General features: G+C 51.1%; 1 protein-coding gene across 1 annotated transcript in view; it reads left to right on the top strand.

Annotated features, from left to right (window-relative positions):
- LOC105469383 (dynein axonemal heavy chain 17) overlaps positions 1–14,023 on the top strand; it is a 152,411-nt gene that overhangs the window by 26,189 nt on the left and 112,199 nt on the right. Inside the window, exons 17-20 of the mRNA XM_071081739.1 lie at positions 2,710–2,850; positions 5,966–6,109; positions 8,451–8,633; positions 13,277–13,531. Coding sequence (XP_070937840.1) covers positions 2,710–2,850; positions 5,966–6,109; positions 8,451–8,633; positions 13,277–13,531 — 723 coding nt within the window. The remainder of the gene's footprint in view (positions 1–2,709; positions 2,851–5,965; positions 6,110–8,450; positions 8,634–13,276; positions 13,532–14,023) is intronic.

The following is a 14,023-nucleotide window of genomic DNA, read 5'->3' as shown; positions in this document are numbered from 1 at the left end:
TAATCCCAGCACTTTGGGAGGCCAAGACGGGCGGATCACGAGGTCAGGAGATCAAGACCATCCTGGCTAACCCGGTGAAACCCCGTCCCTACTAAAAAATACAAAAAACTAGCCGGGCAAGGTGGCGGGCGCCTGTAGTCCCAGCTACTCGGGAGGCTGAGGCAGGAGAATGGCGTGAACCCGGGAGGCGGAGCTTGCAGTGAGCTGAGATCCAGCCATTGCACTCCAGCCTGGGCAACAGAGCGAGACTCCGTCTCAAAAAAAAAAAAAAAAAAAAAATATATATATATATATATATGTGTGTGTGTGTGTGTATATAAATAAAGGCAAAATTGGCCGGGCGCGGTGGCTCACGCCTGTAATCCCAGCACTTTGGGAGGCCGAGGCGGGCGGATCACAAGGTCAGGAGATCGAGACCACGGTGAAACCCCGTCTCTACTAAAAATACAAAAAAAAATTAGCCGGGCGCAGTTGTGGGCGCCTGTAGTCCCAGCTACTCGGGAGGCTGAGGCAGGAGAATGGCGTGAACCCGGGAGGCGGAGCTTGCAGTGAGCCGAGATCGCACCACTGCACTCCAGCCTGGGCGACAGAGCGAGACTCCGTCTCAAAAAAAAAAAAAAAAAAGGCAAAATCTATTAGAAGAACTGAAAAATGGGCAGAATGAAAATGTAATGGGAAGCCTAACACAGCGTTATTCTACTGCCATGGACTGCACGTTTGTGACTCCCAAACATTCCTCTGTGGAAGCCCTAATCCCACTGTGGTGGGTCTTGGAGACATGGCCCTGGGGAAGCGGTTAGAACATGAGAATAGAGACATCATGAAGGCGATTGTGCCCTTATAGCAACAGGCACGAGAGAACTCACTCTGCCCCTCCGCCGTGTGAGGACACAGCAAGAAGGCGGCCGTCGCCATCTGCACACCAGGAAGAGAGCCCTCAGCTGGAACCAAACATGCCAGCACCTTGATCTCAGACTTCTAACCTCCAAACCTGAGAGAAATGTCTGTTGCTTAAGCCCCCTAGGATATGGTATTTTGGTTATAGTAATCCAAGCCGACTTAAAACATACACAATACGTGTTTTTTCTGACCATGAAGCAATAAAACTGCTAATGAAAAAACGGAAATCCTTCTAACAAGGTAAACACAGAGGCTTAATCATATCATTTATGTTCACACAAAAGCGTCAGTAGAAAAACTAAAAGTAGTCACATAAATAGCAAATACTGGACAGAGGAGGGAGGTGGGTAATCTAGTCTTCATTGTTCGGAGTCACAGAAACAGTTGAGAAATGGCTGAATCGATGTAGAGTCTGTAAATGATCAGAGTGACAGAGGCAGCCGTGAGAAGAAGGAAAGCTGAGGTTCCCTCATGTTTCCAGCTGGGAGATGGGATGGAGGATAGGGAGACATGGGTCAAAGACCTTTTTTTTTTTTTTTTTTTTGTCAAAAACTTTTATTAGGTGTTTTGTTACCATATATGTATCACTGTAATGCAGATGTATAGGGAAAACAAAATCTTTTTTTTTTTTTTTTTTTTTGAGACGGAGTCTCGCTGTGTCTCCCAGGCTGGAGTGCAGTGGCGTGATCTCGGCTCACTGCAAGCTCCGCCTCCCGGGTTCACGCCATTCTCCCGCCTCAGCCTCCCGAGTAGCTGGGACTACAGGCGCCCGCCACCACGCCCGGCTAGTTTTTTGTATTTTTAGTAGAGACGGGGTTTCACCATGTTAGCCAGGATAGTCTCGATCTCCTGACCTCGTGATCCACCCGCCTCGGCCTCCCAAAGTGCTGGGATTACAGGCTTGAGCCACCGCGCCCGGCCGGGAAAACAAAATCTAATGACAGATAACAGTAAAGTCCAAATCATAATTACAGGTGGCCACCACCTTTTTTTTTTTTTTTTTTTTTTTTTTGAGACAGAGTCTCTGTCACCCAGGCTGGAGTGCAGTGGCGTGATCTTGGCTCACTGCAAGCTCTGCCTCCCAGGCTCACGCCATTCTCCTGCCTCAGCCTCACAAGTAGCTGGGACTACAGGCGCCCGCCACCACGCCTGGCTAATTTTTTGTATTTTTAGTAGAGACGGGGTTTCACCGTGGTAGCCAGGATGGTCTCGATCTCCTGACCTCGTGATCCTCCTGCCTCGGCCTCCCAAAGTGCTGGGATTACAGGCGTGAGCTGCTGCGCCCGGCCAAGTGGCCACCACCCTTGTGGTAGAACTCCTACTTGCAGGGGAGCCAGGGTCCTGACCCTACTCTCTACCCTTTCCCACCTCTGTCGGCAGGTCAGTGGCCCCCACAAAAGGGACTTACTCCCACTTGGCCCTCCATTTGCAGCTGTGGACGATCCACCCAGCATTGACCGCACTTTCCTTGACCCTCAGGTCCTTCCGAAAAAGAGAATTAGATGAATTAGATGCTCCTTTCCTGAGAGTGACCCCATTCTGGCCCAGTTGAGTGAAACATCTCAGTGGTCTCTCTCTGGTTCCCCTAGGCCCTGGTTTTGGTTTTGAGCTAAATTATTTAAGGCTCTCTGGTCAACAGTCAATGAGGCACAGGTCCTTAGTGGCCCCTAATGGGCATGGATCATGGAGAAATAGACTCCAATCCAAGATTAGGTAGCAGTGAGGAAATACACCAAAAGCAATGCAGCAAAAGAGTGCAACCGAAAGTGGTTTCTCCAGAACGGCTTTTCTCCTGTGCTTTCCTTCCAGGACTGGTCGGCCAACCTGCTGTTCGAAAGAAAGGACAATAAGAAAGAGGCCCTGTTAGACCTGGATGGAAGAATTGCCAACCTCAGCAAGCGTTACACAGCAGTCAGGGATGCTGGTGTGAAGATCCAAGCCATGGTTGCAGTAAGGAAACACCCAGGAGGTTTTTTAAGAACCCACTTGCTTTTAGCAGGGAGGAGAGAGTAAAGGCAGAGCTGGAGATTTCATAAAAATGATTAGTGACACATTTTTAGTGGTCACTGAAGTCCGTGATCTGGCTGGATGCAGTGGCTCTCACCTGTAATCCCAGCACTTCGGGAGGCCGAATCGGGCAGATCACCTGATGTCAGGAGTTTGAGACCAGGCTGGGTAACATGGCAAAAGCCCGCCTCTACTACAAATACAAAAATTAGCCGGGCGTGGTGGCACATGCCTGTAATCCCAGCTACTCGGGAGGCTGAGGCAGGAGAATCGCTTGACCCTGGGAGGCAGAGGTGGCAGTGAACCAAGATCGCACCTCTGCACCCCAGCCTGGGTGAAAGAGTGAGACTCCATCTCAAAAAAAAGAAAAAAAAGAAAAAAAATCTATGATCTTGAATCCAAGCGAGCCTTATCTTTAAGTAGCAGAGCACCCTCACTGTCTACTTCCAAGCCTGGTTCCTCTTGTGATGGGCCTGCCCTCCGCTAAGGGCACCAGAGCCCTCACCCTGCACAATGTGGGTATGGCCAAGTGACATCTTCATACTAGGTCAACAAATCTTGTCTTCCCAGGATGAGCTGCTGAGGGCGGGTACCGTGTGTTTATCGGTATCCCCCAGGGATTTCCCATCCATGGGTGGTGTGGGCAGGGAACAGTAACCGGGGAAGAGCGAGCACCATTCCAGTGTGCACAGGATGTATCACTACCCGCACGTGTGAGTGGATAGAATGTGATAATGCGTGTCTGTTTTGCTACCTAGGTTGCCGGCTGTTCCTTCTTGCCAATAGTCCCAACAGTGCATGACTCTGTGTCCCTGCCAGCCTCTTGGGAGCCCTCATAGTTGGCACATTCAGTGGGCGAATGCAAAACAGTAGACTGGCATTCCTGGGTGCTCCGTCTGGAGTCCTGACATTGTAGGGGTTTTCATGCTCTCCTCACTTGGCAGTTATTTCATCCAGCTTGCATTTTTGTTTGTCTCTGAGGAGAATGTGAAAGGTGGATCTTTGCATTGGCCTATAAAAGAGAATATTCTGCCTTGAGCTTAAAATATGGCTGGGCATAGTGGCTGACGTCAGTAATCCCAACACTTTGGGAGGCTGAGGTGGGTGAATCACTTGAGGTCAGGAGTTTGAGACCAGCCTGGCCAACATGGAGAAACCACGTCTCTACTAAAAATACAAAAATTAGCCAAGTATAGTGGCAGGCACCTGTAATCCAAGCTACTTGGGAGGCTGAGGCAGGATAATTGCTTGAACCTGGGAGGCAGAGGTTGCAGTGAACCAAGATTGCACCACTGCACTCCAGCCTGGGCGAAAAGAGTGAGACTCCATCTCAGAAAAAAAGTATTTTAGAGCAGTTTTTTGGGGGGTTTCCAGTGGATGGTGCAAATCAGTAGTGTGGACTTTAATAATGAGTCATCCCATCCAGACAGACCAGCAGGCCCCACCCAGGGGATGGGCCATTATTGGCTGTTCCTGTTGTCACATCATTGCTCTAAAGATCATCACTCCAGGAAGTGACTTGACCTAACCAGAATCGGTTTTGCCTCATTCCCATTTCCCATCCCTCCCCTCCCTGCCATGGTGCCAGAAGCTCCCTGTAAATTAAAATGCTAAACTGCAAAAATGTTACTTGGAAGAGTTAACTGATTAGCTTCTTAACTCTCTCAGAATGGTTGGAAACAGAGCATAGGAGAGAAACTTGACTTAGGATTAGGAAAGGTTCAGAGGGCAGGCGCATAGCAAGAGGGCAGGTGAGGAGGCAGGACTGGGCTGAGGCTGAGGCCAAGCACCAGGGACAGGAGCCTAAGAGGGGCAGAAGCCAGCAAACCAGCCTCTCCTGTTCCCCAACTGGGATGAGACGGCATTGCCTCTTGTGCACGACTTTGTCGCCACATATGTTTACTCTCATGACAGTCATTAGAGCCATTTCTTTTTATCTTATGCTGAAGTTATTTGAGCCCAAGTCTTCTCTCCCTTATTAGAATAGACCTGCCTGAGGGCATAGACTGAGGGAATTAATCTTTGAGTTTCCCTATAGCACTTAGTATCCTAGAGATCCATCCATCCATCCATCCATCCATCCATCCACTCACACATCTATCCACCCCCTTAATCTCTCCACTCATCCACCCACCCCACCCACCCAGCCAGCCACTCACCCACCAACCCACCCCACTTATCCACCCACCCATCCACTCATCCATCTACTCACACATCTACCCACGGCATTCATCTGTCCGCCCATCCATCCACCCATCCATGCATCCATCCATCTGTCCATCTACTCACATATCTATGCATCCCATTCATCCATCTATGGACTCACACACCTACCCACCCCATTCATCTGTCCGTTCACCTACCCTACTCACTCACCCACCCATCCACCCACCCACTCACCCATCCACCCACTCACCCACCCACCCAGTCACCCATCCACCCACTCACCCATCCACCCATCCATTCACATACCCACCCACCCACCCACTCACCCACTCACCCATCTACGAACCCCATCCATCCATCTGTCCATCCACCCACCTGACTCATCAACCCACCCCACCCACTAATCCACCCATACAACCAACCACCCACCCACCAACCCCTGCTCTGTGCCAGGCATACTGCTGAGTGCTGGGGTACAGTGTTGGAGGGGATGGTCAACCTTTGGCCTCATGAATTTGGGCATCAAAAGGGCATGCAGACCAAAGACAAAGATGGGTAAATAAAATAATTCTGAGTGGCCCTCTGAGCCATGGTGAGCATAAATAACAGGTTGCTAGAGGAAACCCAACTAGAGATGGAGGTATTCCTTTGGGAGGAAGGGACATTTGAGCTGAAATCAAAAAGATTGGAGGCCAGATCCAGCAAGAAAGTGAGGGAGCAGCCGTGCAAAGCCTTGTGTAGGAAGGAGGCCAGCACCTGCAGGATGCTCAAAGCAGCCCCGTGTGTCCGGCGTGTGAACATGAACGGGTGGTCCAGAGAGGCACTAAACAGTGTGATCGAAGAGCAGACACACCCAGTGAAGCGAGGCCCAACTGTGTGCTTCTGTTTGCAGGAAAACGCAGAACTGTTCAGGGCAGACACACTGAGTCTGCCCTGGAAGGATTATGTCATCTACATTGACGACATGGTCTTAGACGAATTTGACCAGTTCATTCGCAAATCTCTGAATTTCCTGATGGACAACATGGTTACAGATGTAAGTTATAAACATAAGGTAATATATATATATGTATATGTATTCTTATATGTTAGAATCTATAGTTTCTAATTTCCTGATGAAAGAACAGGCTATCATTTTATAGACTTATTAAAATATACCTCAGGTGATCCACTTGACCTGGTTTTAAACCTGGAAGTCCTGCATCTCAGAATCCCCTCAGTCCCAGGCACTCAGGACCACTGGTCGCCTTAAATCTGCCATAACTTAAGTTGGCTGCAGAAAACCTCAGGAGACCTAAGAGGATGGTCCTACCTCACTGCCAGGTGAGGGAAAGTGGACACCACTGCCCCCGACTCATGTGGATTGGGGGGAGGGTCTCCTGTCAGCAGCAACAGCCATTCACCTACTCAATTCTAGACTGCTGAGGAGAAGGTAAACCAGGCAGCAAAGAGGTTGTGCTGGTTAATCCCATGGAGGCATTCTCTTCATGGCAATGGCCCCTTTCCTACCTGTGTCGTCTTTTTTTTTTCTTTTTTCTTTTTTTTTTTTTTCTTTTTTTTTTCTTTTTTTTTTCTTTTTTTTTCTTTTTTTTTTTTTTTTTAAGAGACACAGTCCTCTGTTATCCAGGCTGGAGTGCAGTCGAGCGATCTCAGCTCACTGCAACCTCCACCTCCTGGGTTCAAGCAATTCTCTGCCTCAGCCTCCCAAGTAGCTGGGCTTATAGGCACCTGCCACCATGCCCGGCTAATTTTTGTATTTTTAGTAGAGACGAGGTTTCACCATCTTAGCCAGGCTGGTCTTGAACTCCTTACCTCATAATCCACCAACCCCGGCCTCCCAAAGTGCTGGGATTACAGGCAGGAGCCACCACGCCAGATCCTGTCTTTTTTGTTGTGATGGCTTCTAAATGATTTTGAGTACCACCAGGAGGCCAAGATCAAAGACTCCTCCAGGCCACCAACAGCGAAGGAACGCGGCAGTGGCATGCCTCGTACCGGCCAGGGAGGGTGGATGGTGTTGGAGCCTGGCACATGGGTCTCAGAGGCCAGCTGGTAACCAGTTACAGACCCAAAATTCAGTTGATGAAAGTAATCATCTCTACAACTGTCCCAGTGAAAGCGTCTCAGTGAAAACCATAAAGAAGTCCTGGTAGCAAGTTGTCCTCCTCAAAGAGTTCCAAGGGGTCCTCCTACCATCTGGGGGCAGGAGCCGACCTGAGTCTTTAGAAAAGTCTGATCACCCAAGTCCATGACAATTGACCGTTTGTCCCAATTAGCACCTCACTCAGATACTGATACAGCCCCTCCTGCTCATAGACAAATTGGGGGGCTCAAAAGCCCACCACCCACAGGTCCAATGGGGACTCTCTCGGGGACAGATCAGTGGCCACAGTGTGATCTCACAGCCTGGTGGATCCTGGCCCACATCTGGAGAATCGTTGGTTTGGCAGGAGAAGCACTAGGGTTGACCTCAATCCCATCACTGTAAACCAGACCAGCACCTGCAGCCCTGCAGCCTCCCAGGGGCCTCTAGAGCTCTGTAAACGGGACTTCCCAGGGAGAGGGGACAGGCAGGCTTGGCCAGCCCCTGCAGTACCTGCTTTGTGTGTTAGTGATTCATTTAGTCCCTGCAGTAACCCAGAACAATGGAAACAATGTCTCCATTTTTTTTTTTTTTTTTTTTTTTTTTTTTTTTTTTTTTTGAGGCAGCGTTTTGCTCTTGTCACCCAGGCTAGAGTGTAATGGCGTGATCTCGGCTCGTTGCAACCTCTGCCTCCTGGGTTCAAGCGATTCTCCTACCTCCGCCTCCCGAGTAGCTGGGGTTACAGGCACCCACCACCAGGCCGGGCTAATTTTTTTTTTTTTTTTTTTTGTATTTTTAGTAGAGACGGGGTTTTGTCATGTCGGCCAGGCTGGTCTCAAACTCCTGACTTCAGGTGATCCACCCACCTCGGCCTCCCAAAGTGCTGGGATTACAGGCGTGAGCCACTGCACCCGGTCGACAATGTCTCCATTCTATAAAATGTTTAGCCTCATTTTATATATTTGGGGAAGCTGGGAGTTAAGTGACTCCCCAAGGCCTCACAGCTGGCAAGTAGCAGGTGCAGGCTTTGAACTGAGGTCTGAGGTCTACCTGATCCTGCCCCTTCCCTTGCCCCAACCTGCACCTGCCTGCTTTTGGCCTTGTGGCTGTGCATATTTGTCTCCGTAGCGATTGCTCAAGGAGCAGAGTGCGCTGAGACATGAGCTCTCAGAAGCTTCCCAGGCTACTGGAAGGCAGTGGCACATTGATGGTGCAGAGCGGACGATCAGGGCACTGAGAATCGTCCGATGGAGGACAGACGTGTTGACCACTGCCAACCCTGCCCCTGTTTCAGGAGAGCATCGCTCCCCTGTTTGAGATCCGCATGGAGCTGGACGAGGATGGGCTGACCTTCCGCCCGTCCCTGGAGGTGGGTTCGGAGCATGGCTTCCTGGCGCTGATCGAGGGCCTGGTCAACGACATCTACAACGTAGCCAGGCTCATCCCTCGGTTGGCCAAGGGCAGGATGAACTACAAGGTCAGTCCTGGCCTCTTCTGGCCATACCTGGGGCCATCCATTGCTTTCCCCATTTGGTGTTGCCGCCCTAACTCGACAAGGCCGGGCTGTTTACCTTTTAAATGACATCGTGTGACCTCTAGGACGACATGGCCACTTCTCTCCCCACTCCCACATCTGTCCTTCTGCCCAAAGTGGCTTCTTCTCAGTCAACCTGCCTGGGTTTCATTCCCTCATCATTCCTCCGACCCCCCAACATGATGCCAAGAGGGTAACCTCTCCCAACTTCCTGACTGTTCACTCAGTCCTGTAATTTTTTTGAGACAGGGTCTCACTCTGTCACCCAGGCTAGAGTGCAATGGTGCAATCTTGGCTCACTGCACCCTCTGCCTTCCGGGCTCAATTGATTCTCCCGCCTCAGTCCCCCAAGTAGCTGGGACTACAAGCACGCGTCACCAAGCCCAGCTTGATGATGTATTTTTTGTAGAGATGGGGTTTTGCCATGTTGCCCAGGGTGGTCTTAAACTTCTTTATTTTTTTATTTTTTTGTTTTTTTGAGACAGAGTCTTGCTCTGTCACCCAGGCTGGAGTACAGTAGCACAGTCTCAGCTGACTGCAACCTCTGCCTCCTGGGTTCAAGCAATTCTCCTGCCTCAATCTCCCAAAGTGCTGAGACTACAGGTGCATGCCACCACACCTGGCTAATTTTATTTATTTATTTATTTTTTTGTATATTTAGTAGAGACAGGGTTTCACCATGGTTTTGCCAGGATGGTCTCAATCTCCTGACCTCGTGATCTGCCTGCCTCGGCCTCCCAAAGTGCTGGGATTACAGGGGTGAGCCACTGCACCCTGCCTAAACTTCTGAACTCAAGCGATCCACCTGCCTAGGCACCCCAAAGTGCTGGGATTACAGGTGTGAGCTACCGTGCCCAGTCTCAGTCCTGTAATGTAAACACTGATTCTCCCAGTACTCAGGCAATTTTACAAATGCGCCTTCCACTGCCTTCCGAAATCATCTCTTCTAAACGCATCAAACAAGACACACACAGACCTGGCCAGGCTCTGGGGGAGGAAGGACAAAAGTCATGGGAAATTTAGCTCCCGCTTAAGGGAGCTTGGAGGTGGTGTGTTTGTTGAAGCATCTATTTGTATAGCAGTAAAAAAAAAAAAAAATCAGAAAAAACTTAAATGACCTACGTGTTTGTGGAAGAGGGGAGTGGCTTGACCAGTTCTGGCCCAAACACAGATTCTGTGAGTTGTCCCAGCGAGCCAGGGATGGAAAGGTGTTGTGACAGGCAGGTTATTAGAATGTTTATCAAATTACGGAACAATGTTTAGAATATGGTTTCATTTGCTTAAACAAGCAAAAATCTGGGTGAGTGCTCACCAGGATGGGAGGAAGGAGGGAGGGGGGAGGGGTGTGGCCGCAGGCTTTTTCTCTCATGCATTTCTGCATTGCTTGAATTGTAAAATAATGGACATGTATGATTTGTTATAACCAATATTTACAGCGAGATGAGCTGTCCTGTCCGGGAGGGGGGGATGTGCGTGTGCTTGTGTGTGTACGCGTGTGCTTGTGTGTGTACGTGTGTGCTTGGATGCATATGTGCCCGTGTGCATATTTACATGTGTAGGGGGGAGGCATGCATGTACCGAGGTGAAGTGAGGACACGAGGGAACAGCTAACGACCTGAGAAGGTCAAGGGCAGCTCCCGAGAGGAGTGGGCGTGTGAGCGGTTTCTGGGAGGGCGGGAGGAGGTTTCCATGCTGAGAAGATGGCTGTGATTTTAGGCACAAGTGCAGGCAGCAAGCTGTTCCAGAGTTGAGAATAGAATCTGCCCCAGTTACACAGACGCTAGGTTAGCACACGTCCTCAGAATCAGTGTGTCCCGGGTGTGCCCCCTCCCACTGTCCCCAAAGCAGGCTGCTCTCAGGCACCCACGGTTGCTGCAGTCAGAGCTGCTCCACCCCTGGGCTCTGCCAGCACACACACTCGGGCTGTCTTGCAGACACCCTGGGACGTTCAGGCAGAACATTCCAGAGCTGAAGGGCCTGTTGCCCGGGAGAAGGGTCCCTCAAAAGCCTGCTAGTCTAGCAGACTCTTACGTGGTGCCAAGCTGTGGAAGACAATGAGAGGGTCAGGCATCTAGACTGCTGGGTCCCAGGACCACTTCCCAGAGACCCAGGTACCCTAGCTTGGTGGCAGAGAGTACCCAAGGGATGCTTCCCATGGGTACCAGGGTGGCCAGCCCAGAGGAATTGGGGTCAGGACAAGGAGGAGACAGAATGTGGGCCTCAGGCTACCTACAGGGGAGACCAGTGAGGGCAAAGCCCCCAGGCAGTGGGCCCTGCCTGCCCCTGGCATGCCAGGCTACCACCAGCCCAGCCCAGGTGGAACTTGGATCCCACCTGGGGAGATCCAAAGAAGTGCGGGGGACAATCTCGGCTGGAGCAGGGGGATGCCTGGAAGTTACCACACTGAAATCCTGAAGCACCTGCTCATGCTCTGAACACTGCGCTCCCCACCCTGGGCAGAAAGAGGGTCCTGAGGGGCGAGAGCCACGTGTCAGGCACAGGTGAGCCCGCGACTGAATTCCGAAGCACACCCCAAATGCTTTCCTGCAGCCACAAGGAGCTTCCGCCTTCTCTCCCCTGTGGCTTCTTTTCATCCACAGCTTACATGCAGGGTGGCCCAGCCCAGCCCTAGGGCCAACCTTCCCCTTCCATCCCAGGCCCACTGACTTCACCTCCTCAGTCACAGCGTTTCCTTGTCCTAACCCTTACCAACGAGGTCCCCTGCGCAGACAAGATCCCCATGCACATCTGGGCCCGGATGGGGCCTCTCTGCAGCTGTGAGGTGGGCTCTGGGCTACAGGGGCAGTCTCCAGTTGTCTGGTACCTGAGCCTGGGTGATTTAGGGCGGGGAAATACTGGCTTGGTGTGAGAGTTGGGTAAAGGGAGTGGCTGAGGGTCGGCTGGTTTGCATATGGACGGCATGCCCCCAGCTGAGAGCCCTTTGCCATCTCCAAGAATTGCCCAGCCCTGGGAAGGGCAGGCTCTTCCTGGCCCCATAAAGTTTTTTTGTTTGTTTTTTTTTAAGATGTCAAAATTGGGCCGGGCACATTGGCTCACACCTGTAATCCCAGCACTTTGGGAGATTGAGGCAGGTAGATCACCTGAGGTCAGGAGTTGGAGACCAGCCTGACCAAAATGGCAAAACCCCACCTTTACTAAAAATGCAAAAAATTGGCTGGGCATAGTGGTTCACACCTGTAATCCCAGCACTGGGATGCCGAGGCGGGCAGATCACAAGGTCAGGAGATGGAGACTGTCCTGGCTAACATGGTGAAACCCCGTCTGTACTAAAAGTACAAAAAATTAGCCGGGCGTGGTGGTGGGCGCCTGTAGTCCCAGCTACTCAGGAGGCTGAGGCAGGAGAATGGCATGAACCTAGGAGGCGGAGCTTGCAGTGAGCCGAGATGGTGCCACTGTACTCCAGCCTAGACAACAGTGCAAGACTCCATCTCTAAAAAAAAAAGTAAAAAATTAGCCAGGCATGGTGGTGGGAGCCTGTAATCCCAGCTACTAGGGAGGCTGAGGCAGGACAATCACTTGAACCTGGGAGGCAGAGGTTGTAGTGAGCTGAGATCAGGCCACTGCACTCTGGCCTGGGCGACAGAGTGAAACTCTGTCTCAAAAAAAATAAGATGTCAAAATTTCATAAGATACAGACAATAAAAATGTGATTAATAAACACACCCACCACCTAGGATTCGCCAGTCCTGTGTATAAGCCAATATGTTCTCTTTTTGCTTACAACAGTTTAGGTTGGGTTTTCTGTCACTTGCAACTAAAAAGATCCTGTCTAGCACTGGCCCCTCCTGCTCTCTGCTCTAGCCATTGATGGTAGACGTCTTTTAGTTCCCCTAACTCCCTTCCTCCTCCCACCACAGGGCCTTTGCACCGGCTTTGCTGTTGCCAGGAAAGCTGCTTCTCTTGCTCTTTGTCTACCCATCCATCAGCTCTCAGACCAATGGCCATTTCCTCAGGGCCATTCCCTGACCTGCTCTCTGTTTCACCTGAAGCAAGAGGGTGGAGATGTTTTGTGTCTGTGATTCTTTGATGAATGTCGGACCCCATTCCTGGGCTGTACACTCCCTGCCTGTGTCCCCAGTATCTATCCCAGCATGTGGTACACAGCGAGGATGAGCTATTGAATGAGTGAATCAATGTGTGAGTCATCTCGGGGTTCCCCAGACAAATGTCACACTTGGCATATCTTCCCATGGCAGAATATTGCAAATTGGTAAAGCTTCCTATTTCCCATGGTGAGAGCTTGGGCCAGGCACAGTGGCACATGCCTGTGGTCCCAGCTACTTGGGAGGCTGAGGCAGGAGGATCGCTTGAGCTCAGGAGTTCTGGGCTGTAGTGTGCTGTGCACTAAGTTTGGCATCAATATGGTGACCTCCCAGGAGCGGGGGACCACCAGTTTTGCCTAAAGAGGGGTGAACCAGCCCAGGCTGGAAACAGAGCGGGTCATCATGAGAGACTGGAAGCCCTTTCGCCAACAGAGAGGCACTTCTCAAGGCCGAGAGGACAACCCCTAACTTATGAACCAGGCAACATACCTCCCCTTTTTTCTTCTCCCCTGCCACTTTCAGATGGACCTGGAAGATAACACAGAACTCATAGAGATGAGGGAGGAGGTGTCCAGCCTGGTCATCAATGCCATGAAGGAAGCCGAGGAGTACCAGGATTCCTTTGAGAGGTACTCCTACCTCTGGACGGACGACCTCCAGGAGTTTATGAATAATTTCCTGATATATGGGTGTGCAGTCACTGCGGAGGACTTGGAGACCCGGACAGATGACACCATCCCCAAGACACCGCCCACCCTGGCTCAGTTCCAGCAGCAGGTGCGTGCGGACCTCACCCACCAGCCTCCTTGTTTCCAGAGTTTTCCAGGAGAGGATCACCAGGCTTGCTTTAAAACTTGGGTGAATTGTTTTAAGATGCAGGTTCTCTTGTTACCAAGTAGGGCAAGGCAAACAGATCAGGAGGTGACCGCCGTTGGAAAGGTGGTTTTGTTATTCACAGTTCCCAAGAAATGGACATGGCACACCACACAGGCCTGCATGGGGGAGCATCAGGGTCAGTCAGGAGGCAGAGGGATCTGGGGGAAATAGGGAGAGTAAAGAGCCTTTATTGTGGCTTCCAGGGAAGGAATGGGCAGAGGTCACAGGCTTAGGGTTGGCGAGTTTGAATAACTTCAGCAGGCTCTAGGCTGTAGGGGCTGTCTGGTACCTGACTTTGGGGTGATGAGAGCTGAGGGCCAGTGGGTAGCAGCCCAGAAGGTAAAACCCTGTGAGAGCCCAATCAAGGGGATGGTTGGTTGGAGGCGTGGGCTC

The sequence above is a fragment of the Macaca nemestrina genome, chromosome 17 (genome assembly GCF_043159975.1).
Source record: "Macaca nemestrina isolate mMacNem1 chromosome 17, mMacNem.hap1, whole genome shotgun sequence".
NCBI lineage: Eukaryota > Metazoa > Chordata > Mammalia > Primates > Cercopithecidae > Macaca > Macaca nemestrina.
Note: the sequence above shows the minus strand (reverse complement) of the source record. Positions and strands in the feature narration are given on the sequence as shown.